The following is a 26,719-nucleotide window of genomic DNA, read 5'->3' on the forward strand; positions in this document are numbered from 1 at the left end:
TCTGTGAAGCTCTCCCCGCACCAGCGCCCTCCCACCTGCTGGACGATGTGGTCCCTCCGCGATGAACAACCACGGCGCTCAGTGGATCTCCGCGCGGTCTGCGGCTCTGCGGTTGGTCAGCAGGGCAGGGACAGGCAGACATGGTCTCCCGCTTCTCTGGACAACTGGAGTCAGGGCTGGGAGGCCCAGGAGCCACCCTACCGCAAGGAGGACCGGCCCGGCCTCCAGGTCCAGAGCTGGCCCCAGGTCAGAGAGGTGGTGAGCACCACAGCCATGACCGGAATCCCAGCCCAGACCCAGTGCTGCCCTGCAGTCCTGCCCTTCCACGGCAAGCAGGGCCGGCCCGCAGGCAGCGGGCCAGAGCGTCAGGCCCTGGCCAGCGCCCAGGCCGCAGAGGTGGCGGGGGGTGAGCTGCGGGGGCGCTGCTGCTTCTCGGGGGCTCCGGGGACAGATGCAGAGCCCAGGGCAGGAAGGAGCCACCCTGCCCTCGGGCACCCTGGGGACTGGCCTGCAGCATCACGGAGGCCTGAAGCGTCAGGGGGCGGAGGGCGTGGGGCAGGGGCCTGGCTCAGCGAGGGGCGGGCCACGGGCACCTCGAGGCGCGCTCTCAGCAGGAGGGGAGGTGGGGACAGAGCCCTCCGCTGGCTTCTGGGCCAGGCTGGCTCCAGCTGTCATCTGGAGAAGCAGCTGAGGGCGGGAGTGCCCGCCCTGAGGAAGCTGCGGGGCCCAGCAGGGGCTGCAGGGAGGGGAGAGGTGAGCTGGATCCAGGTTCAGTTCCCAAAGAAAGGAGCGCAGAGGGCCGTGGCTGATGGAGGAGGTGCGGATGCAAGACGGGGCCGGGCTTCAGCGAAAATAACCACCATGTGTGTGTCAGGTGTGGGAGCCTCACCTTGGAGGTGTATGCGGTTTGGGGGCGGTGCTTTCTCCAACTTCAGGGGTCCACTCGAGAAACGTGAATTTATTAAGGCCATCAGCTCCCCATGTGGACGCAGGATGGGATGCCACGGAAGGACCCTGACACATGGCACCCGCGCTGGAGACCACCTGCGGCAGACGCCGGGGCGGGGGGGGAGGCGGGGGGGTACCTGCGCCGCCGAGGCCGCGTCTGTGAGCATGGCTTCCTTCTAACAGCTCTGAGCGCCACGGAGACGCACGGCTGTGCGATGGGCCTCCTGCGCCCTCATCAGCTCCAGGGGCCGGTACAGCCTGAGCTGTCCAGCCAGACGCCCGCCCAGCTGTGATCCCCGTCCACCCCAGGTCCCGCCCACCCCAGGCCCCGTCCGGAGCCACTGGGAGACCAGAGGAAGGGGTGACGGGCACCCAGGGGCCCCGGGGCTGGGCGGGCTGCACACACGGAGGGGTGCCCCCACCCCGTTCCTCTTCCCTTGACTGTGCCCCGCGCCCAGAGGCCGCACGCCTGAGCAAGCCAGCCCATAAAGTCACTTAACTGCAGGCCTCCGACACAACTCTGCGATGAGCCCTTAAAAGCTTTCACTGGCGGTTATACAGCGACTTCTCTCTGAATGAAGTGTCTCATGACTCACGTCACTGAGCAGTGGAGCGGTCAGGACGCGCCCCCTGAGTCACGGCAGGTGGAACAGAGCGCAAGAGGGACTGAGAAGCTACCCTCCCGCTTGCATCAGAGACGAGTGCGTCCTGTGACCTATGACCCGGGGGCCGGGAAGGAAGGGGAACCCGATGCTGGGACCCGGGCAGGTGAGCTGCACGTCGCGCCCGGCCCATCGCTCGCACAGGCAACCCCCCATCCCTTTCCAGGCGTTCTTCGGTCCCCAGTGCCTCTCCACCACCCACAAGCTGCCTGGGCACGGCACCCATCCGCCCCAGTGTCCGGCCAGCGGGCACTCCCTAACTGACCCCTGAAAACTAACACACTTAAATTAGAGCCGAGATCTTCAGTTGGGTGGACTGGACTGGGCCTAATGAATGAGACTCAGCGTTTCTATCTGCACAGAGAGCAGAAGGCCAAGCAAGGAACTGACCACACAAGACCCGTAAGCAGACGGCTTCAGCTGCACACTCGTACACAGGTGGTTCTGCTACAGGCGTCTCCGTGCAGCCGCGGGCTGCGCCCCAGCCTTGGTGCACGTGTTCCTGCAGCGTCTACAGGGCAGGGCGGGGAGCCGCTCTGGGGCTTCACTTCACGCTCCGCGGATCACGGCCCAGGTATACATACGGCTTCCTTCTCAGCTCTGCCCCTCGTGAGCCCTGTGACGTGTCCGCTTTTTCCCTGGCTTGCGCTACAGGATCGCGAGACCCCTCTGGGCTGTTTTCTCCCTACTTCTTATGCTTGAGGTTTGTGGAGCTTTTTACATCTGTGAGCTTAGCGTTTTCATGAAATTTGAAAAAAAATTGTTATTTCTTCATGTGTTTATTTAATTCTCCTCTCTTCGCTGTGACCCCAGCTACTAGCACATCTGGGCACTTAAAGCTGCCCTGGAGAACTGACACTGCTTGTTTCCTGGAAAATTCTTTCTGTGTTTCATCTCAGAGGGTCTCCAGGGGCACTGGGCTCTTCCTCTGTAGAGCAGTCGCCCCTTAATTCCATCTGATGTGACTTTCACATCGGACATGGCGGGTTTCATCTCTGCAAGTCCAGCTGTCTTCTCCACATCCTCCCTCCAGCTTCTCGGCCTGTGGGGCAGGGTTTCACGTGGCTTAGCGTCTGGTGCCCCTGCCACAAGTGTCAACATCCGGGTCAGTCTGCGTTGATTTTGGTGGACTCTGCTCTTCACTGTGGACATACTGTCCTGCTTCTTTGCAAACCAGTGATTTTCGGTTGGATGTCATCCATCGTGAAGCTCCCCTTGTGAGGTGGTATTTCTATATTGTTACAAATACTACTGAACTTCATTTTGCGGTATATCCCTAGGTCGCCTGAAAACAGGGTGGTCCTTGGGGTCTTCCTTTTCAGATCTGTTAGGCAGGTCTGGAACGGCACCCAGGGCGGGGCCAGTGGATCCCCCGCCTCAGAGGGGGGACCCCCGGACTCTCAGCCGCGGCCTGTGGACGCTGCACTCTCCCAGCCTGGCTGGGGGGAGCCTGTCCCCAGCCCGTGTGAACGCCTGCGCTCCCACCCTTGGGGTGGTTATTCCCAGCCTCGATGGCTTCCTCACACGTGTGCAGGTGGCTTCTGTCTGCTTCAGAGAAAACGCCAAACATAAAGTTCTGTCACCAGGAAGTACGGTCTCCCAGCGACTCCTGTTCCTCACTAGCCGAGCTCCACGCTGAGCCGGCCGTGCTGACCTCCACCACCGCACTTTCATCCTCGCAACAACTCTACAGTAAAACACGGTTCCCCCTTCACGCGTGGAGAGGTGACGGGGCTGATTAGTGTCCGGGCTGAGAGCTGAGCATCAGCTCCTCTGATTTGCAAGCCTGCGCTCTGCTCCTGGCTCTCCTGAACAGACTGAAGAGGAGACCACGGGCCACAGGGAACGTGCGGGAGCAAGCATGGGATCATGAGGTGTGGCCCCTCCTGAGAGCGGAAAATGCAGAACGGCAGCAGCGCCCTGTTTCATTCATGGAGGGGGCCTCTGGGGCTTCCCAGGCGGTGCTAAAGAGCCCGCCTGCAAGTGCGGAGACACAACACGGGTTCCATCCCCGGGTCGGGAAGAGCCCCTGGAGGAGGGCACGGCAACCCGCTCCAGGATTCTTGCCTGGAGAATCCCATGGACAGAGGAGTGGGCTATAGTCCACGGGTCGCAAAGAGTTGGACACGACTGAGTGACTCACACACACAAGGGCACAAGGGCCTCTGACTGGGAGGGCCTCGTGACTTTGTCCATCCCCGAGAAAGGAAGACACTGCCCATTAAACCAGGACACGGAGCTTTACTTAGTAAAACTAAATGCTAAAAAATAAATTCCAGGATTTGTCAAAATTTTAATAAAAATGAAACAAAATATAAAGACTGAGACTTAATGTTGTTTAGGATCATAAGTAGTCACCTGATCTCAATTTTAGACTTGTTAAAATTTTACAAAATACACAGTAAAATCAATTACCTAGAGAGTGACATTAACTGGTACCTACCACCCGCCACTGTTGCCCTGAGCCGCAACACTGAGGGGCGGCGTCCTGGTCTGCAGTTCAGAGGAACGGAGGCGCAGAGAGGCCCGGGGCCCAGCCAGGGTCACCCAGCTGGTAAACGGTGGTGCCTGGTTTTGCTACTTCTAATATGCTTGTTTGAAATAAGTCCGTCTTATTACCTTCTGTGTTTCCTGCCGACATGTCAGTCCTGTGTGTGTGAGCACCTGTGTGTCAGCATGCACACGTATCCCGGGGGCCGTGGGAGTCAAGTGCAGTCGATGGAGACCAGTGGAAACAGCATCAGCGAATGTTGGCGGGATGGGATGTCTTATCTGCCCATAGCCCAGCGAGTGAGCAATCATCCACGGGCCTTACATAAACTCAGAAAGAGCCTGAAGATTGTTTACCATGGCCATCGCCGGTTTTCACATTAGAGTACACAACTGTTCAAAGGAACAGCCTCTGCCGGTTCTGCAGACGCCACTTAGGTGCTGTTTAATTGCTCAGTTGCGTCTGACTGTGACCCCGTGGACTGTATGTAGCCTGCAAGGCTCCTCTGTCCATGGGACTCTCCAGGCAGGAACCCTGGAGTGGGCTGCCATGCCCTCTGCAGGGAATCCTCCCGACCCAGGGATCACAGCTGCCTCTCTGACGTCTCCTGCACTGGCAGGCAGGTTCTTTACCACTAGCCCCAACTGGGAAGCCCCAGAACCCCTCAGTTCTGCAGAAACCAGGAGGGCTGGTCACCCTGTCAGTCACAGACTGAACTAGGAATCAAACAGAAAACCTGGGGCTGGCTTCTCATAAGATACTCCTAAACACAGATGATGCGCCAGCCAGAGCCGCTGCACCACGCATTCCCAGCCAGCAGTTCTGAATGTGGTCCCCAGGCCAGCAGCACCTACAAGCACGTTAAGTAAGCGTGGGCACCAGCAGACCCCGAGTCACACTCCAGGGACGAGGCCCAGGAAGAATCTGGGCTTTACGGAGCCACAGGTCCCAGGACTGGGACAGGGACACGTCAGGGCGACCCCATCAGCTGCCTGCCTCTCAGGCCCCCGGTCCAGAAGACACAGCTTCAGCACCGTCCTCTGCTGATGGAGACGCCCCCCCGCCCCACCAAGCCAGACGCTTCCTCACCCTTTCCCACAGGGAGGCCCGCAGGTGTGCACTCTTTCACAAAAGCACCAAGCCAGACGCTTCCTCACCCTTTCCCACAGGGAGGCCCGCAGGTGTGCACTCTTTCCACAGGTAGGCCCGCAGGTGTGCACTCTTTCCACAGGGAGGCCCGCAGGTGTGCACTCTTTCACAAAAGCACCAAGCCAGATGCTTCCTCACCCTTTCCCACAGGGAGGCCCGCAGGTGTGCACTCTTTCACAGGGAGGCCGCAGGTGCGCACTCTTTCCGCAGGGAGGCCCGCAGGTGTGCACTCTTTCACAGGGAGGCCGCAGGTGTGCACTCTTTCCACAGGGAGGCCCGCAGGTGCGCACTCTTTCCGCAGGGAGGCCCGCAGGTGTGCACTCTTTCACAGGGAGGCCGCAGGTGTGCACTCTTTCACAGGGAGGCCCGCAGGTGTGCACTCTTCCCGCAGGGAGGCCCACAGGTGTGCACTCCTTTTCCACAGGGAGCCCGCAGGTGTGCCTCTCTCACAAAAGCTGGACTGCCAGCTCATCCAGCTTGCCCGTCTATCCTAAGTCTCTCTTTGGAAGCTGGCATTTAATTCAAGACACTTTGTATTGAACAATGGCAGAAACTGTACCACGCATAGAAGTGCAGGAAGAGGAAACTTCGGGGAAAACCTTCATGGGATTTCCTTTTCAAGAAGCCTCCAGCTCCAACAGCCCCTGGCTGCATCGTCCCCCACCCCACAGAGGACCATTTCCAAACCTAAAGACAGGTCCGTGCAATTTAAGGAGAAATGCTGAAATTTAGGAGACATGAACAATATGCCATTTTCTAACAGGTTCTTCGTGATGACAAAATTTAAAATAGAGTAATTTACTACATTCTGTTTTTTTTAGATTACGTCATCAAACCCAAGGACACTGGCTCAGAAGTCTTCTCATTTTAAAATTACATGTAAATATTAATTATACGCAATTAATAAGTTTACTTATAAATGAGTGTCTTCCTTTCAATACTCTGTAAATGTCTCTTCCTTTCTATAAGCTTACATAAGCTCCTTAAAGTGAATTAGTTTGCTTACTAATGATGGGCATGACAAATCACTTTATTTGCAGCAAAATATGTTCTGATTCAAAGAGAACCCGTTCTTCATGTCATATATGGCTGGACTCTGCGGTCCACTGTCTCTAAATGCCCAGGACGTCATAACTTAGAGGAGACCGCTCGGCCATCTCTCAGGGCAGGAGGCAGTTGGCATCTCTTACAACTTCCTGGCTTACAACTGTCCAATGTCTCTTGCCGTCAACTGGGCACGGAAACACTTACAGCGGGTGGTTTGTGGATAAGAGAGTAGTATTTTAGCAGTTAAGTGACTCTCAAGTTTCAGTACCTCTCAAATGTTGTTTACCCAAAATTTCAATATTATTATTGGTTGGGAAGAGGGGGAATTAAAAGTACATCCCCACGCGCCACCAGAAGCACGTCTCTCTAACCACACTCCTGGTTATGAGGAAGGGGAGCCAGTCAGCGGGTTTCGAGGTCAAGACTCGGGCAGAGCCGATGGTGACCTCACGGGCCCACCCGCGTCCGCTCCCGGAGACCTCTGGGCCTTGGGATGGCCTGGGCGGGGGTGAAGCTGCCCAGGGACATGCAAGCCTCCCGGGGGCCCTCTCCTGGTCCTCACGGGGGCCTGCTGGCACCGAGGCTCTGTCCTTCCCCCACCCACTCCACAGAGAAACAGCCCTGCCCGTGTGTGGAGGCACAGCTCAGGGTTTCTGATCTGTGTTTTGGGCACGTCACTGGGACAATGGCTTTGGGTGGGCAGGGCTGGGCCCAGTGTCACTTGAAACACAGCTTCTGGGCGGAAGAGTTTCCAGGTGCCTGTCAGAGGAAGAGGGAGAAAGAGGACTCCGGGGGCCGTGCTGTGACCAGGCCTCTTCCCAACTTCCAGGCCCTGACCTACTCTGATTCTCCCCGACTCCCAGGAACGGACCCTAGGACTGAGACCGGCACCCCTGAGGGGGAGGCTGGGGTGCTGACAGGCACGGGCACAGGGCTCCGGAGGCGGTCTGAGGACTTCCCGGGAGGATAATCGCGCAATTTACACTAATGGGCGTCTTTGATGGTGAGATGGCAACACGCGTCACGCACGTAAATTTCACCCCCAGCAGTCGTGTGCAGTTTGGGACAATCATCCCTCAATTAGGACGCGGGACGGCGCTGAGTCGGGAAGACGACGACGGAGCCCAAGGTGCCATTCCAGCAGCAGCCTTCTCTTAGGACGCGCGACGGCGCTGAGTCAGGGGAGATGATGACGGAGCCCAAGGTGCCATTCCAGCAGCAGCCTTCTCTTAGGACGCGGGACGGCGCTGAGTCAGGGGAGATGATGACGGAGCCCAAGGTGCCATTCCAACAGCAGCCTTCTCTTAGGACGCGGGAAGGCGCTGAGTCAGGCGAAGACGACGATGGAGCCCAAGGTGCCATTCCAGCAGCAGCCTTCTCTTTCAGCCTCTGCATGTCTGACCCCCGGGGGGTTCCTTGTGCTGTTTACTGTCCACAAATAAACTAAAACCTCTGCCGCTGGTTTATGTAAACAATACCTGTGAAAACCACAGCCTAACCTGCCGTCCCAGTGAGGGCCAGGGCACAAAAACGTCACACAGACACAACGGAGCAGAAGTAATGACCGACAGTCAACTCAGGTTTCAAATAAACCATCACTGTAGGGTCTGTGACACAGACCACCAAGTGTAAGGGGATCAAAAATAAAGTCCAGCTGCCTGGAAAGATTATAAAGATGAAGAAGGAAGACAGAAAAGAGGTTGAATTACTTAAAAAAAAAAAAAGAGCAATATCATGAAAAATGCAGACAAGGAAAGGAGAGTGTTTTCAGTAAGCAGTGGGTGGTTCCGTTTGGATTTCAGCAGAGGTTGGGGGCAGAATCACCTGAATATTACTTAACTGAGGAGAGGAGCAACTGAGTCAGAGGACTGACATCAACCTGAGCAGGTGTGCAAAGGCGTTTCTGCTGAAAGCTACGGCCACAGGGTCTGTGTGTGTGCTCAGTCACTCAGTCGTATCCGACTCTTTGTGACCCCATGGACTGCAGCCAGCCAGGCTCCTCTGTCCATGGGATTCTCCAGGCAAGAATACTGGGGCGGTTTGCCATTTCCTCCTCCAGGGGCTCTTCCTGACCCAGGGATCAAACCCAAGCCTCCTGCATCTCCTGTATTGGCAGGTGAATTCTTCACCACTGAGCCACCTGGGAAGCCCAGGATCTGTGTTTATTCCAGAGCAGTAAGGCTGTGAACATGAGGCTTCTCAGCACCCCGGCCTGGGTGTGAAGTGGCTGGGTGGGAGGAAGGTGATAGCTCTGGACGCTCTCAATGGACAGGCAGCAGCTGTGCTTCACGCTCAGCCAGACATGACAGTGACGGCCTTTTGATAAATAAATAGAGAATCCACAATCAGAACGGGGCCTCAGCCCCTGCTGTCCCGGAGGGATGAGCGCCCTGCTCTCACAGGCAGGTTCCGGTGGAGCTGTCCTTACTCCCTCGGGATCGGCGAGGGGCGGCTGGGCCCACGTGGCGACGGGGCCAGGCTCTCACTGCCCACCCTGGGCTGTCTTCTCACGTCTCTTCCCAAGGCCTCCCTGAGCAGCGGGGGCGGACACGAGGCCAGAGTGGCAGCACCCACTGCATCTGCAGGGCAGCTGGGAGGGGCTGATTCACAAAGAGAGCGAGTCACAGCCACCAACCCGAGGACCGGCTCCACGTCCACGGACACACAAACCACATGCCCGGGGACAAGCCAGGGCAGGCTCCACGGCCATGGACGTGCACGCTGCGTCCACTAAGGGGCCAGGGCAGGCTGCACACCCCCGGACAAGCACACCAGGTCCGTGGACATGCACGCTCTGTCCACCGAGGAGCCAGGGCAGGCTGCACACCCCCGGACAAACACGCCACGTCCACAGGTGAGCAGACATGTGACAAGGGCTCCTCTCTCACCTCGGTGTGTGGCAACAGCACAAGGACCTCACAGGGAATCACAACTGTTCTTTCTAATCCACACGCTCGCTCTCTCTTCGTCTCGCTGTCGTCTGATCCATGAGTCCTTAGAATTCTGGTTTCTTCACTCTGTCATTGCAAGTTAACATTTTTAGCAAGAGAGCCATCTTCAGTGAGGCCACTCCTCTTCATCTGGGAAACACGGCATTAATGAGAACTGTGTCTGGGAACTTGCTTCAGAGAGTCTATCCAAAGCCCAGTCCAATGCATCTGACTGAAATTTTCATCAAAATTGGTCACAGAGAGGAAGACACTGCAAGCGGTCACCCCGCAGCGACTGGCCAGTGGTCAGATGACCTTGTCAAAGGGGGGTCTCAGAGGAAGAGGGACTCAGTGGGGCTTAAGGATGACACGGTTTTGAGGCTCACGACGGCAGGAACAGGATGGAAGAGAGTCCAAGTGCAGGGAGAAGAGGGCGAGGCGTGAGGGGAGGAGGGTTGAGCGCTGGCAGAGCACTTGCTGTGGGGGTCTGGGAGGGCCCCAGGCGCCAGCGTCTCCACGTGGGAGGAAGTGGTCCCTGCTCCAGGACACCCTCTGGGCCTCTCTGTAAAGCCACAATCGCCCCCTTGATCTTGGCCCCCGCCTGCTGTCCCTCAGAAACACCGCACGTGCAGTCTGGCCTCGCCCACGGTGGCCCACATCTGTGTTCTCCGTGTTTTCAAGGGTGTGCATGATCAAACTTTCAACTGACAGCTAACTAGAACCTTCCATTTCTTCTTTCTCCTCAAAGTGATTAACAATGTGTTTCCCAAACAACAGAAAACGCTGTGACCCAGCAATGGTTCCACATGATCAACTCAGTGTTTTCTTCCAGAACACCCAGACCCTGAAGCCCCTGGAAGGAGCACAGCTCTGTGAACGCCGTGACTTTATTCAGGCTTCTGAGCCTGGAACCACAAGGGAACAAGTGTGTGCACTGTTTGATCTGCTGCAGGAGCACAGCAGCCCATGCAGCTTCCAGGCTGGGAGTGGTGTCGGGCCCAAGATGTGCGCAGGGACCGGTTTCTCGGGAGCGGGTGGGGCGGGTGACAGGAAGGTGGTGGATGGCTGCCCAGCATCTCCTGTGGCAGCTGACTTCCAGCCTGCCGGCAAGGCTGCAGTTCCGGGGCTGGCCGTGGAACACGCTGGGCCCCAGGGCCTGGCACGGAGAAGAAGAGAATCAGAGTAGAAACTCATCTTTCCCCAGGACCATCGGTCCAGAAGCAGTGTGGGCAGTGAAGGAGAGCGTGACTGTTTCTGCCCTAAGCCGTCGGGCAACAGAACCAGGCACACACTACAGGAAACCTCAGGAGCCGATGGCTCAAAGAAGCCTTTGAGATGGCCTCTGATAACTAATGACTCCACGGGCGTACACGACGATGCTGACAGTGATAATTAACCATGATGACAGTAATAAAAGCGATAACAGGCGGTGCAAAGCACCTTATACTTAGACGAGCCTTTCATCCTCAGGAACTAAACGCTCTGCATCCCGCCTCGCGGGCACATCAGTTTGAAAGTAGGTCTCTGCTCAACCCTGAAATTCAGTCTGCCTGGACTGGGGGTGGGCACTGCCTGCCAGCTCACGTCAGCTCTTTGGCATCAGCCCTTTATCCCTCTGAAGAGTCTGGTCTCCTGGACCTTGGACACAAATGCTTCCTCAGCTGGGTTTCTAAGACTGACCTCCTGCACCCACAGATGCCTGCCTGCAGGGGACCAACTCTTGCTCACGACCCCCTCCTCTAAATGCCACTCAATGCTCCTTGTGCACATCAGGCCCCAAACCCCCCTCCACAGCAGGCCCCTAGGCCCAGCGCCAGCTCAAGGACCTGAAATCGTGCCAGAGCTCAGCGCCCTGCACCTGCCCCACGAACGGAGTGCCTGGGTCCTCGGGGAATCCCGATGGGGTGAGGTCCCCCTCCTGCACCGCACGCCCTCATGTGCTGCCTGTCCTGTGGCACTGTCCCACCTGCTCTGGCCCCGCGATCTCTGTTTGTGAAGTCCTGGCACCTGCCACTGTCCGGCTGCCACCCCCCAGTCCAGCGAGCACCTCGCTGGCCTGCTCTGGACCAGCTTCCACTCCATCCCCTTGTCTACGGCCGAAGACCCTGCTTCATCTGCCTGGACATTCCTCATGGGCAGCGAGGACTCGCTTCCACGGCAGGGATCCAGTGAGCGTGGCTTCAGGATGAAACCTCTAAGGCCTCAGTCGGACAGAGACAGTCCACTCTACATGTGCTGCTACGTCTTCTGAGAAGCTGAAGGTGTGGATGTGGCGAGTGCACTAAGGGATCCCTATCATATAAGATCAGATCAGATCAGTCGCTCAGTCGTGTCCGACTCTTTGCGACCCCATGAATCGCAGCACACCAGGCCTCCCTGTCCATCACCAACTCCCGGAGTTCACTCAGACTCACGTCCATCAAGTCAGTGATGCCATCCAGCCATCTCATCCTCTGTCATCCTCTTCTCCTCCTGCCCCCAATCCCTCCCAGCATCAGAGTCTTTTCCAATGAGTCAACCCTTCGCATGAGGTGGCCAAAGTACTGGAGTTTCAGCTTTAGCACCATTCCTTCCAAAGAAATCCCAGGACTGATCTCCTTCAGAATGGACTGGTTGGATCTCCTTGCAGTCCAAGGGACTCTCAAGAGTCTTCTCCAACACCACAGTTCAAAAGCATTAATTCTTCGGCGCTCAGCCTTCTTCACAGTCCAACTCTCACATCCATACATGACCACAGGAAAAACCATAGCCTTGACTAGACGAACCTTCGTTGGCAAAGTAATGTCTCTGCTTTTGAATATCCTATCTAGGTTGGTCATAACCTTCCTTCCAAGGAGTAAGCATCTTTTAATTTCATGGCTGCAGTCACCATCTGCAGTGATTTTGGAGCCCAGAAAAACAAAGTCTGACATTGTTTCCACTGTTTCCCCATCTATATCCCATGAAGTGATGGGACCAGATGTCATGATCTTTGTTTTCTGAATGTTGAGCTTTAAGCCAACTTTTTCACTGTCCTCTTTCACTTTCATCAAGAGGCTTTTGAGTTCCTCTTCACTTTCTGCCATAAGGGTGGTGTCATCTGCATATCTGAGGTTATTGATATTTCTCCTGGCAATCTTGATTCCAGTTTGTGTTTCTTCCAGTCCAGCGTTTCTCATGATGTACTCTGCATAGAAGTTAAATAAACAGGGTGACAATATACAGCCTTGACCAACTCCTTTTCCTATTTGGAACCAGTCTGTTGTTCCATGTCCAGTTCTAACTGTTGCTTCCTGACCTACATACAAATTTCTCAAGAGGCAGATCAGGTGGTCTGGTATTCCCATCTCTTTCAGAATTTTCCACAGTTTATTGTGATCCACACAGTCAAAGGCTTTGGCATAGTCAATAAAGCAGAAATAGATGTTTTTCTGGAACTCTCTTGCTTTTTCTATGATCCAGTGGATGTTGGCAATTTGATCTCTGGTTCCTCTGCCTTTTCTAAAACCAGCTTGAATATCAGGAAGTTCACGATTCACATATTGCTGAAGCCTGGCTTGGAGAATTTTGAGCATTACTTTACTAGCGTGTGAGATGAGTGCAATTGTGCGGTGGTTTGAGCATTCTTTGGCATTGCCTTTCTTTGGGATTGGAATGAAAGCTGACCTTTTCCAGTCCTGTGGTCACTGCTGAGTTTTCCAAATTTGCTGGCATATTGAGTGCAGCACTTTCACAGCATCATCTTTCAGGATTTGGAATAGCTCAACTGGAACTCCATCACCTCCACTAGCTTTGTTCGTAGTGATGCTTTCTAAGGCCCACTTGACTTCACATTCCAGGATGTCTGGCTCTAGGTCAGTGATCACACCATCGTGATTATCTGGGTCGTGAAGATCTTTTTTGTACAGTTCTTCTATGTATTCTTGCCATCTCTTCTTAATATCTTCTGCTTCTGTTAGGTCCATACCATTTCTGTCCTTTATCGAGCCCATCTTTGCATGAAATGTTCCCTTGGTATCTCTGATTTTCTTGAAGAGATCTCTAGTCTTTCCCATTCTGTTGGTTTCCTTTATTTCTTTGCATGGATCACTGAGGAAGGCTTTCTTATCTCTCCTTGCTATTCTTTGGAACTCTGCATTCAGATGCTTATATCTTTCCTTTTCTCCTTTGCTTTTCACTTCTCTTCTTTTCACAGCTATTTGTAAGGCCTCCCCAGACAGCCATTTTGCTTTTTTGCATTTCTTTTCTATGGGAATGGTCTTGATCCCTGTCACCTGTACAATGTCACGAACCTCATTCCATAGTTCATCAGGCACTCTATCTATCAGATCTAGGCCCTTAAATCTATTTCTCACTTCCACTGTATAATCAGAAGGGATTTGATTTAGGTCATACCTGAATGGTCTAGTGGTTTTCCCTACTTTCTTCACTTTCAGTCTGAATTTGGCAATAAGGAGTTCATGGTCTGAGCCACAGTCAGCTCCTGGTCTTGTTTTTGCTGACTGTATAGAGCTTCTCCATCTTTGGCTGCAAAGAATATAATCAATCTGATTTTGGTGTTGACCATCTGGTGATGTCCATGTATAGAGTCTTCTCTTGTGTTGTTGGAAGAGGGTGTTTGTTATGATCAGTGCATTTTCTTGGCAAAACTCTATTAGTCTTTGCCCTGCTTCATTCCGTATTCCAAGGCCAAATTTGCCTGTTACTCCAGGTGTTTCTTGACTTCCTACTTTTGCATTCCAGTCCCCTATAATGAAAAGGACATCTTTTTTGGGTGTTCTAAAAGGTCTTGTAGGTCTTCATAAAACCATTCAACTTCAGCTTCTTCAGCGTTACTGGTTGGGGCATAGACTTGGATTACTGTGATATTGAACAGTTTGCCCTGAAGACGAACAGAGATCATTCTGTTGTTTTTGAGATTGCATCCAAGTACTGCATTTCAGACTCTTTTGTTAACCATGATGGCCACTCCATTTCTTCTGAGGGATTCCTGCCCACAGTAGTAGATATAATGGTCATCTGAGTTAAATTCACCCATTCCAGTCCATTTGAGTTCGCTGATTCCTAGAATGTCGACATTCACTCTTGCCATCTCGTGTTTGACCACTTCCAATTTGCCTTGATTCATGGACCTGACATTCCAGGTTCCTATGCAATATTGCTCTTTACAGCATCGGACCTTGCTTCTATCACCAGTCACATCCACAGCTGGGTATTGTTTTTGCTTCGGCTCCATACCTTCATTCTTTCTGGAGTTATTTCTCAACTGATCTCCAGTAGCATGTTGGGCATCTACTGACCTGGGGAATTTCTCTTTCAGTATCCTATCATTTTGCCTTTTCATACTGTTCATGGGGTTCTCAAGGCAAGAACACTGAAGTGGTTTGCCATTCCCTTCTCCAGTGGACCACATTCTGTCAGATCTCTCCACCATGACCCGCCCGTCTTGGGTTGCCCCACGGGCATGGCTTAGTTTCATTGAGTTAGACAAGGCTGTGGTCCTAGTGTGATTAGATTGACTAGTTTTCTGTGAGTATGGTTTCAGTGTGTCTGCCCTCTGATGCCCTCTTGCAACACCTACCGTCTTACTTGGGTTTCTCTTACCTTGGGCGTGGGGTATCTCTTCACGGCTGCTCCAGCAAAGCGCAGCCATTGCTCCTTACGTTGGACCAGGGGTATCTCCTCACCGTTGCCCTTCCTGACCTTCAATGTGGGATAGCTCCTCTAGGCCCTCTTGCGCCCTCGCAGCCACGGCTCCTTGGACGTGGGGTTGGTCCTCCTGGCTGCCGCCCCTGGCCTCGGGCCGAGGTCAGGGGCGGCGGCCGGGAGAAGATACCCCACGCCCCAAGCCCGAGGCCAGGGGCGACGGGTAGGAGGAGCTACCCCACGCCCCTAAGCCTGAGGGATCCCTATAGTGAACCCTAAAAGCTGCAGAGCCTCTCAGTGGCTGGGTGCTGACCTGTTCCTTAGTTTAGGCGTTCTTACACCAGGTTTAGGAGGCGGACACTTCTGACTTACCTGGGAAACCTGTCATGCGTTAGGAATGTGCAGACCAGCATTCCTAATGCAGGTTGACCATTCGTTACACCAATAGGGGTTCCTCTAAAATCTGTACCTTCTTCCCCCCAAAGCTGAATGGCACCATTCTGATCCAGGTCTAATCATGAACCCTTCAAGGAGCAACAGGAGGAAGTCGGGGGCACTGTGGTCGGGACACAACTACTATTTCATTAGATACAAACACTCTTGAGGGTGGGCAGCCAGGGAGGAGCTCAGGCTTTAGGAGGAGTGTCCCCTGCCCGGGGGTCCTGCACGGAGGAGGCCAGGCGGCAGTCCGGCTGAGACTCGAGTGCAGACAGCGAGGTGCACGGCCCTCGTGGGTCCGTCCCTGGAAGGAGAGGGGCAGAGGGGCAGCGCGGTTAAGGAGGGACACAAAGCTTAAGGGGCGGAGCCTGGGAGGGCAGAGCCTGGGAGGGCGGCTTAAGTATGTAAACAGTGGTTCCGAGACATGAACTCCTTATAAACACGAGTGGTGAGAAGGTCAGGGAGTAATTACAAAGAGGAAGCTCCGTCCGAAGCGACGCACTGCTGACAGCATCCACGCCACCGCACCTGGCGGTTACGAGAGGGCGGACGCTGAGCCGGGAGCCCAGCAGCTCCTCTTCTGGTCCTGGCAGAGACGGGGCTCGCCCTTCGTCCGCCAGGCCAGCTTCCTCTTCCCCGGCCCCACAAAGGGCAGGAGGGCGGCAGTGGGGGATGAGGGCCCTGGGGGTCAGAGGACCAGGACTGAGCGATGGGGGGCCTCCAGGGGGGCTGGGGAAGACGGAGCCACGGGGAAGGCAGGGTCCCGCTTCCTGCCGGGGCAGGAGCACAGACTCGGGGAAGAGGGGCCTTTTCAAGACCCCCGCTGCGGCCTCGGGTGGCTCTGGGCGAAGGTCTAACTGGTATTTATACAAGTCCTCTGATGACAGATCAGATTCCTGAGGTCTGGAAAGTGTTACCCTGCATTATTCTAAACAGGGCTACGAGATAGAACAAGCAATTATGGGCCATTTAACTTAACATCATTTACAGAAAAATATTAGGAAAAGTTTGCAGAGGGGACAACTCGACAAGCGTGTGGTAATTTGATTAGAAACAGGCCACATGTTTCTGCTGAAGGAAGGTGTTGTTTTAACTGGCTTTGCCTTCTTTGAAGTTACTGCTTTCCCAGATCTAGATTTTAACTCAGGACTTTTTTCTAATATCTATAAAGAATGGGAATAACATAATGTATCTAGGTAAAGAAAGCAAAAGCCAGTCACAGTGGCGGATGTTGGAAATACCACATCAAGAAAAGTCCATGTTAGAGACAAACAGGACAGGGAGGAAAATCCAGCTCCATCGTCAGTGGGGTTTAAAGATATTTTTTCATGAAAAATAGGTGCTTTCAAATTTGGTCTGTGAATGCATTTCCCATGACATTTCTTAAAGTGCTCTCCAGAAAAAAAAAAAAAAAAAAAAGGCAGTTTTTGGTTTGTTTGTTTCACTGAAAAAAAGAAAATCTTAGCTTTTCTTTAAGTGAACTGACCATTTGGTGTGATTAACAATTGCCACGTTGGGATGAATACTTCTTAATCCAATCTTTGTGAGTTTCCCAAGTTAAAAATTTTCAGACAAAAAGAAAACGTCTTTGTTATTATTTTAAATTAAGTAATAAATCAATGTTAATTTTCTCATATTTACATGATAATTCTATATCCCTGAATCGCTATTGAATTTTCAGAGACAGGGTCAGAAAGGATAAAAATCAAAATAAATAAAGAATAAAGAAATCAAAGCACATAGTAAAACGTTTGCTAGAGGCCTTGATTGTATCATGTCACTGACTTGTTAGCAGTTAACATGCACAATCCTTCAGTAATGTCAGTCTGTCTTTCAAAAGGCAGTCGGCTTGAGTAACTGACCTGTTATTCCTACCTACACTCCCCATGGCGATGGGGTGTGTGTGTCGTCCATGCTCGACTCTTAGGGTCTAACACAGGGTTTGGCAAATATTTGCTGAAAGAATGACTAACACTAACAGCATCAGTGCTGGGTGTTGTGCTGGGCACCACTGTTCTAATGGGCGGTTTGTGGAACTGATTATTACTTCCACAACAATTCTTTGAAAGAAGCTTGACGATTAACTCCATTTTTAAAGACAGGCAGACAGACGCACGGAGGAGTAGCAGGCTCGAGGTCGCCTGTCCGTGATGGGCAGTTTCTGAACTCAGGCCGCCTGGCCTGCAGCCCAACACTGCTTCTTCCGGGGCACGGACGCCCATCGCCAGGGCTCCGCGTAGCATGCACCCAGAGAGACCAGCAGAGGAGGGGAGCCCAGTCTTCACAGGGCGGTCATCAACCCTGGGAAATGTAAAGCCCAGTTTCCAGAATCAAGTTCACCACCCGAGGCAAACAACTAAACATTCAGGGGAAGCCCAGAGGTGTCCACCGAGAGACCCAGAACAGGACTCCGCTCAGCTCTAAGTGGACGCCAGCATCCTGAGCTCAGACACACACTTTCAGGACTTCCATGCAGAGCGGGAGCGGGACCAAGGAGCCCGCCGTGGTGAGATCAACAGGGGAAGGTCCCCGGCTGGGAGTTCTGCTCCACACAGAACTGCTGGTGGGCTCCCTGGGGCTCACGCTGGGCTCTGCTGGGTAAACAGCCTTCCTTGGTCTGAATCTTATTCACAAAATGACACAGATCTGTGCCTCCCGTTAGTCTTCCTTGCGGACGCTGCTGTTCTGGGGCCTGCCGTGTCCTGACAGCCTGCCCCCTTGTTTCCTGTCTGGCATTTCCCCCTGGCAGTCTCTCTGGAAGCAATGGACCCTAAGATGATCTAGTTCTGCGGTTAGCTCTGAGGTGTGCGAGGTGCTGAAGACACAGGACAAAGTGGCCAGGGGAAGGAGCTTTTCTAGAACCTGAGGAGGGAGGAGCCTGTGGCCCCCGAAGATGGACCTGACCACAGACAAGGCAGGCCGCCGCCGGCCCCGGGGGGCTCCACGGCCCCCACGCCCAGTGCTTCTCAGGCCTCGTCCCAGCGACCCCCCGGCTGCTGGTCAGGGCCCAGACCCAAGTGCAAGCTCGCGCCGGCGGCTCTGGGTCTGGTCCCCTTTCACCTGGAGGAACACTGCGCCCGGGGCAGCTCTGCCTCAGCCTGTCAGACCGCTCGGTTCTGGGAAAGCTGCTGTGCTGAGGAATGAGGTGAAAAGTTGAGCCTCACTGCACATGCCCCACGGAGCCCTGAGTGGGGCGGGGAGGACAGGCTCCCGCAGCAGTAATGGGGGCCTGGGGGCGACAGATGGGCGAGAGGAGCCCACGGAGCCTGGTGGCGCCCTCAGGCTCAGACGCCCTCTGTGGACAGACCTGCAGAGCAGGTACCACCACGGCGTCCGCGGGAACAAAAGGACGGACTGACGCGAGCTTCGGCAGGAAAGATGGCCCACGGGGGCTTCGAAAACCGACTCGTGAGCCCTAGGCTCCTCTGCTCTCTCATGCCATGTCCCCACCAAGCCCCAGGGTCCCCAGGTGAGGCTGACAGCCAAGCTGCTGGTAACGGCCTCCTGGCTTCGGAAAGAAGGCCCGGGGTGACGGTGTCACAGGCAGAGGGCTGGCCCCGTCCACTCCCACTGTGAGATGACAACTCTCGTCGCAAGCTGGGACACAGGCTGCCCGTTTAGGCTCCAGAGATACGCCAGCCTGCGGCGTCTCTGGGCCCGGGGGGCGGCGGGTGTGGGCTCCAGGGCAGGGCCCCCTGCTGCGTCAGCAGGGCTGCCCCGGCCCCTCCCGGCGCACATCCCCTGCCGGCACACCCACTCCCGGCACAGCGCGCCATTGTTCGCCGCCGTCAGAGGCCGCCCCGCCCGGCCGGACAGCCCTGCACACTTCCTCTCCTCGCTGTCCCGCCCAAGTGGACGGGCAGCGCCGCCTCTCCTTTGTCTGAAACAAGACCGTCTGACGGGTGATCACCGGAGACACGTTCACTTTCAATCTTCCTTCGCGGGGCTTTCCTGACCTCAGAAAGGTGGCGCGGCAGGCAGGAATTTGGTTCAAAACACAGGTCGAACAGGCTCCAGGGTAACGTGTTCACAGTTAACACACATTTTGTTTGGGAACCACCACATTTGAACACCTCTCTCAAGACGCTGCTTTCTATCTCCCCAGATCCGTCCCTTTAAAACACTGAGTTTCGGCCTGAGTGAAGGTGGCCCATGTTTAAGTGGCAACACCCAGCCAGGAATTCTTACACAGTGGGGGAAGCGGGGCGCTGTGCCCTGACACCAACCGGCTGCTTCTCCAGACAGGAGCCCCTGCGCGCAGGGACCACGCACCATCCACCCACCCACCCACCAACCGGCACCGACGCTGAGTTTACAGGAGCCCCTGCACGCAGAGACCACGCACTATCCACCCACCCACCCGCCAACCGGCACCGACGCTGAATTTACAGGAGCCCCTGCGCGCAGGGACCACGCACCATCCACCCACCCACTCACCCGCCAACCGCACCGACGCCAAGTTTACAGGAGCCCCTGCGGCGCAGAGACCACGCACCATCCACCCACCCACCCACCCGCCAACCGGCACCGACGCTGAGTTTACAGGAGCCCCTGCACGCAGAGACCACGCACTATCCACCCACCCACCCGCCAACCGGCACCGACGCCGAGTTTACAGGAGCCCCTGCGCGCAGGGACCACGCACCATCCACCCACCCACCCACCAACTGGCACCGACGCCGAGTTTACAGGAACCCCTGCGCGCAGGGACCACGCACCATCCACCCACCCACCCACCAACTGGCACCGACGCCGAGTTTACAGGAACCCCTGCACGCAGAGACCACACACCATCCACCCACCCACCCACCAACCGGCACCTATACCGAGTTTGTTATCGTCTGAGATAGGAAGAGAGTCCTCCTCAAAGAGTTCACAGTTTGGAGAAAAACATGTAAAGAAATGAGTATAGCAAGCTGTTATACATGTTATAATATAGTATGTAGAGCGTATACTGTAGATCCAAGAGAAAAAATTGGAAGCTCAGTGATGGTTAGTACACTGGCCAGAAAAGGCTTCACACCCACGACTATACTTGAGCTGAGGCTCAAAAAGGCTCACACGGCTTAGGTTTGTGTGTGTGCATGTGTGTGTGACTGTGTGTGCATGTGTGTGTATGTGAGTGCACATGTGTGTGACAGTGTGAATACATGTGGTTGTGTGCATCTGTTCATGCGAGTGAGTACATGTGTATGCAAGTGAGTGCGTGTGTATGTGACTCAGTACATTTGACTGTGTGTGTGAGTGCATGCGTGTGCATATGAGTGTGTGTGAGAGTGCATGTGAGTGTGTTTGTGAACGTGTGTGGGTGCGTGTGCACTGGGGCCTCCAGACCCTGCAGGTCACAGGGCACTGGGAAGGCGGACATCCCGCAGGTTCTAGGACTCAGCCATCAAGCAGGCCTAACCTTGACGGGCCTGCCTTTGACCGGAGTCTCCATTTCTGAAACCAACCCTTCCCCGGGTATGAGCTACCCCCGCTCTCCTTTATACAGCAGTGCATCCTGTGCCAAGAATAGCACCCCAAATTCGCCTCCCAGGGCTCTGGTCTGGGTAAGGCGCTAGGGTGGCAGACTGCCCAGCGCGGGGCTGGGCAGCCTGGCCGTGGCGTCCAGGGACGACCTCCCAGGAGTGGCCAGTGAAGACACGGCCGAGAGTCTTACCACTTCAGTGGGCCGGTAGTACTTGAGGTCCACAGTCACGTGAATTTTGCCGGTCTCTTTACATCTGCCCACTTCATTTTCATTCTTCCCTTCCCACCTGGAAAGAGATAAAGACTTAGTCATCAGCACCTGGTTGCTTGGGAGCACTGGCCAGGGTGCCCGGCGGAGCATGGAAGCGCGTTAACTCAGGAGCGCAGGCCAACGCTAACCCGCAGCCTTAGGGCCTTCCCAGATCCATTTCAAAAGTCAGGGCTTGCCCCGCCTCTTTAGAGACAGTCAGAAGTGAGACCTCAGTGAAGAGATTAGCCAGAATAAGGAATTCAGCAATTTTCAGGGCTCTCAAAGACTGTGCTTCTTTAGACTATCCTTGATAAAGTCAATTATTATGAAGTAATCGCTTCTGTCTCCCCCCCCCCTTTTTTTTTTGAGTTTTAGGTGTATTTATTGTAATTTTAACGCATTCCAATTTGGAACAAATTTCATGTCCTAATTAACTGTTCACATCATCCCGGTATTACATACCAGTCACCTTGCTGTACCCAGGCAGCCACAGGCCCCAGTGACAAATCCCAGGTGACTAAACCTCCAAAAACTGTAACGACTTGGTCACTTCCTGCTAAGAAAGGGTCTGCCAGCCTCTTCTCCTCTTACTCAGCCGCGAGGCTCTGTGGACTCGTTTTCCTCTGTAAACACCCACAGTCGCCCACCCTTCAGGGTCCCAGGCACAGCCCCCACTGTCACGAGTCCAGGAGGCAAGTGTACGCGTTTCAACATTGGCTTCTCGCTGGAGTTCGATTTTACATTCTCACTTTTACAGAAACAAAGACTCTGGCTTAGAGCTGACCTCTGCATTTCCACAAACCAATACTCAAACAACAAAAACATACTATATAATTTTAATTATTTTCACAAATGAAACTTTTTGGCAAAGAAGGGAATACGTTGCAGGGTAACGTTTGACTCCAATACTTGATCTCAGATCTTTGCTCTATCGGCGGGCAAAGAGTCCTATTACAGGGCAGTCCTGTGCCCCCAACCAGCCACAGGGGGCTTGGAGGGAAGACCAGAGTATCACACTGGCCACTGGGCCACGCGCCTTATAGGTGTCGTTGAAGATGGACAGCAAACGTTGATCGCAGTTGTATTCTGGACAGAGGTCGGGTATCAGAGACATAAAGCGGCATCACAAGCTTTATTTCTGATCGACCATCCGGAGATTCTGTGTTTAAATCACTTTCTGACAGCACGGGGATCACATTTCATCGTTGGAGAAATAATCAGTTTGTGAGTACGCTGGGCTTGCCCACAGACTAAAGGCAAATATGAAAAACATCCCACAACACACAGAGAGTTACAGCAGATTATGTTGAACGAACTGGCATTTTCCATGAATTTTCTATTGATTAACTGACTCAAGAAAGGGTGTTTGGCTATTTACTTATTTGGTTTATTTTCTTACCCTTGCCTAGACTTACTTGGCAGGCTCAGAGCTAAGCCTTTGGAACACTCACCTGGACATGCTTTAGCCTAAAGGTGCCGTGAGAGGGGAAGCCTGGGACCCCAGGTGGTTGGAGACCAAGCCTCAGCCCTCAGCCGGCATCCACAGCACGGGAGGGCAGCTGCAGACCAAGCCTCAGCCAGCGTCCACAGCAAGGGAGGGCAGCTGGTGAAGTCAAGGTTCCCAAAGATCGCCTATGTAGCTCTAAAGTCGTCGTTTCCGCAGGCCCTCTCTGTGGGAGCGTTTCTAGTCAACGAAAGGACAGTTGTTCCTCACGAGCATGTTTTAGTTTTATTTTTGTTCACATTTCACACTCGCAAAGAGAAGCAAGCTCACATTCCTTCCTGACGTATCTCAGCAAGTGCTCACCCACACGTAACGTGCGCGGGCCACGCTCAAGCGGGAACACGGGCACGCACGACACCGCCCCCGCGTGTCTGGACCAGGGGCTGGGGGACTTTTTCTACAGAGCTAGAAACGGACTGTCTCAGACTTTGCCATAAGCTAAGGCTCTGGTACATATTCTTCCTCCTCCTCTTTCCCAATACCATCTTTTTTTTTTTTTTTTTTAAACTACCATTTAGAACAGTAGAAACATCCTTGGAGAACAGGAGAACACAGGCCTTGCTGGGGTTCTGGCATGCAGACCAGTCGTCCGCCGGGTCCAGGGGACGAGTCAGGGACACATCCTCAGCCTCAGCCCTGGGAGGGCATCCGGTTCCGTCCACACCGGTGGGCCGACGGCGGGCATCTGGTTCCGTCCACACCGGCGGGCCAACAGTGGGCTTAGGGTGACCTTCCCCGACAACATGGGCTCGCTGGGCTGCGCTGTGGTCCTGGGCCAACATCAGCACTTGTTGCAGCAGCTGAAGTGGGAGCAGCTGGGGAAGGGCCTGCCTGGCAGAACCGAGCAGGCACCTCGGGCGCCTGCAGGGTGAGCTGCCCACACGGAGGTCTCCTCTGCCCCACGCTGCCGGCCGGCCTGGAGGGGCGTCCGTGGCCACGGCTAGGAGCGAAGGGCTCAGAGCAGGACGGAGCCACAGAGCCACTTTCTGGTCTGCTCCAGGCAGAGGCAGAAGCTTCGGCCAAAGGCCAGGAAGCCTTGGGTTGCAGCAGTGTACGGAGCGCTGTATTCACCAGCGAGAGGCAAGGGCACACCCGCCCTGACAGGTGACTCTGCGCAGAGCGGGCCTGTGCGCGGCTGGTGGGGAGTGAGGATCCCGCTGGTCGGCAGGAGCGCATCCTGCTCGCTGGGATGGCGCTCACCATGTGGGATCCCACAGACTTGAACGGTGAGGTCAACTGCTGGCTCCTAAGGAGCGCTAAGAGCCCAAGACAGCACTGAGAACAGATCTGAGCGCCACATGGCGAGACGAGGGGCAGCTCACACCTCCCTACCCAGGAGCCCCTCTGAGGAGCAGGCGGGGTAAAGCGAGCAGGGACCCCCAGAACCTACAGGGGTCCCTGCAGGAAGCGCTGCTGGAGCAGGGTGGGTGGGGCCAGGAGGTCGGCAGCAGAGGCCCCAGGTGGCTTGGGAGAGGCAGCAGCTCTGGACGGGAGGCTGGCTGCACCCTCTTCTCCTCCTTCCCGACCCACCTGCAGACATGGGTCAGTCTACAAGGGCTGGACCGCGGAGAGAAGAGATGACCTGCATCAAGCAGACAGACGAGCATGAAGGACGGGGGAGGAGCCCCGAAAACAGGCTCACGAGTGGGCAGTGGGTAGGTGGAGCCGGGCAGCCCCAGGTGCTCAGGACGGAGGGGCTCGGTTCCTCCAGAAGCAGGCTGGGGCCCAGACCCCCGGGGCCACATTACCAGGCGGCAGGCTCAGCATTCCTGTGATGGTGGCAGGAGGGACGGCCCTGCGCCCCCGAGGCGGGGTCCCCACGCAGAGAGCACATAGGTGGGCTGTACCTGAGCTCTGGGCACCTTTGGCCCCCAGGGGGTGTGGGGGTCAGGGTACCTCTTTCTAGGAGTGAGGTGGAGGTCAGGCTGGCCCCTTCTGGCGGGGAGGCTAGGGACACCCTCTGGGCTCCATTCTCCAAGCAAACAGCCCTTCAGAGCCCCCAGAGTGACCAGGAGCCCCTGAGCTCTAGGTCCTAGAAACCCCAACCAGCTTTTAGGCCCCCACTTTCAAATATGAGCCAAACACTAAGGCTTGCCAGACACGTGAGGAAAACCACACATATGGAGACAAGAGATCACAAGAGGCAAACTGAAACAGAGCAACTTGGAGGCGACAGAACAAGCGGGAGGTAAGTGAGAGGAGAACAGACGGACAGGTTCCAGGCGCCCCCGAGAAGAGCCGCACAGTGACACGGTCCCAGGGGGCAAAAATAAGACACTGTATAAAATAAGGACGATTTGAAAACAAAAGATGCAGGGATTGGAAAAAATCCAGAAGAATTCAAGAAAAGATTTTGAAGACAAAATTGAGGTAATTTCTCAGAAAGTAGAGCAAAAAGACATAGATATGAAAAAGGAAGATAAAATCAGAAGATGGCCTCAAGAGGTCAGTATAATAGGATTTCCAGAAAGAGAGTGAAGGAAATAATTGTCTTCATATAAATGAAGAAAATGGATCAGAGCAGAAGAACAGACATTTCCAGACAGAAAGGGCCCCACCGAGTACCCAGACGCCAGGTGGGACTAGCGGCCCACAGCACGGGGTTTCAGAACATGGGACGGGGTCGGGAGTGGGGCTCGGCCTCTGGAAGCAGTGCCTTCCAAGTCCTGAAAGAAGGCTGTTTCCAACCAAGAAATGAACGCCGGCCCCTCATTCATGCCGACGACAGAAGAGACATGCTTTCAGATGCTCTGGTCTCAGGAAACCAAACCACGAGGTTTTAAAAAGATGTCGGAAAATAGGGGCTGCCAAGTGTCCACCTGTCCAGGCGGGGTCAGGTGACAAGGTGGCAGAGGGGACGCTCCAGGCGACACGCCCGGCGGAGCCCGGGGCTGATGGGGCAGGCGAGGGACGGTCCTACGGGAAACGGGGCAAATGCAGAGAAACACGACTGTTGGTCTACGACGAGTGGGTGCCAGGGGCCCCTGGAGCGCACACGGGGTCCGTCCTGACGCTGCGACGTGTCTGTCACGGCTCTGAGAGATAGGGGGCAGAGCGCGGGATGCGGGGTGCAAGGGACGGAGCCTCGTCCTGAGCAACAGGCCAGGACAGAAGCCGCAAGTGGAGCAGAGCACAGCCTGGAGTCACAGAAGGGAAAGGCCAGTGACGTGGCAGACGGGCTCCCAGGAAGAGGTGGCAGACACGGGCAGGGCGGAGGCAGACCCCAGACGGCCCAGGCTGGATGGGCTCCCGGGGGCACGGAGAGCGAGCGAAGGGTGGGCGGGCGGGACGCCGCACGAGGAGAGCTGGGCCCTGTGCCTCTGTGAGCCGGCACGGGAGGAAGGGCCTCTCGGTGGGAGGACTGGGACGGCCTCGATGCTGGGGAAGGAGCTGAAGGCAGAGGAGGCAGGGACGGTGGTCTGTGCGCACGGAGGCGGCAGCTGGAGCCTCTGGTCCGTGGAGCGTCCGTGCCAGACGCGGACGGGGGAAGCGGGACTCCGGAGGGCAGCGCCCGGGGGGCTTCGGGGCGCGAAGGGGGCTCCCAGGGCCCTTGCAGAGTCTCCCCTCCACCCCTCAGCCAGGGTCACTGCCACTGACTCTGGCTCCCGCTGCCACGCCCTGTGAACCAATAACCAACTACAACACAAGGGCTAACCTTTAACCCTCGTGCCTGGGTTCCGGAAGAGGGCTCATGGGACTCACCCCGGGGCTTCCACACCAGGCTGGGTGTGGCACCCAGGCGCACGGTCTGCGGCCTGCATGGGGGGAGGCGTCTGGGGGCCGAGTGGGGAGCGGAGGCCACTGGGGAACGTGAGAGGAGAGCGAGCAGCTTCCCCTCCGTCCCCTCCCCCACTGCAGGCGTCCTCTGCCAGGGGCGGGGTAATTATCAGCATCTCCTCTGCATCCCTCATCACCAGCATCACTCAGCTCAGTTCAGTCTCAGTCGAGTCCAACTCTTTGTGACCCCATGGTCTGCAGCACCCCAGGCCTCCCTGTCCATCACCAACTCCCGGAGTCCACTCAAACTCTTGTCCGTCGAGTCGGTGATGCCATCCAACCATCTCATCCTCTGTCGTCCCCTCTCCTCCTGCCCCCAATCCTTCCCAGCATCAGGGTCTTTTCCAATGAGTCAGCTCTTCACATCAGGTGGCCAAAGTATTGGGGCTTCAGCTTCAGCATCAGTCCTTCCAATGAGTATTCGGG

At 55.3% G+C, this 26,719-nt stretch overlaps 1 protein-coding gene across 1 annotated transcript in view; it reads right to left on the reverse strand.

Moving 5' to 3' along the window:
• GMDS (GDP-mannose 4,6-dehydratase) overlaps positions 1-26,719 on the reverse strand; it is a 436,801-nt gene that overhangs the window by 35,476 nt on the left and 374,606 nt on the right. Inside the window, 1 exon segment of the mRNA XM_070360877.1 lies at positions 20,953-21,049. Within this exon segment, the coding sequence (XP_070216978.1) occupies positions 20,953-21,049 (97 nt within the window).

Source organism: Bos mutus, chromosome 23 (assembly GCF_027580195.1).
Source record: "Bos mutus isolate GX-2022 chromosome 23, NWIPB_WYAK_1.1, whole genome shotgun sequence".
NCBI classification, from domain to species: domain Eukaryota; kingdom Metazoa; phylum Chordata; class Mammalia; order Artiodactyla; family Bovidae; genus Bos; species Bos mutus.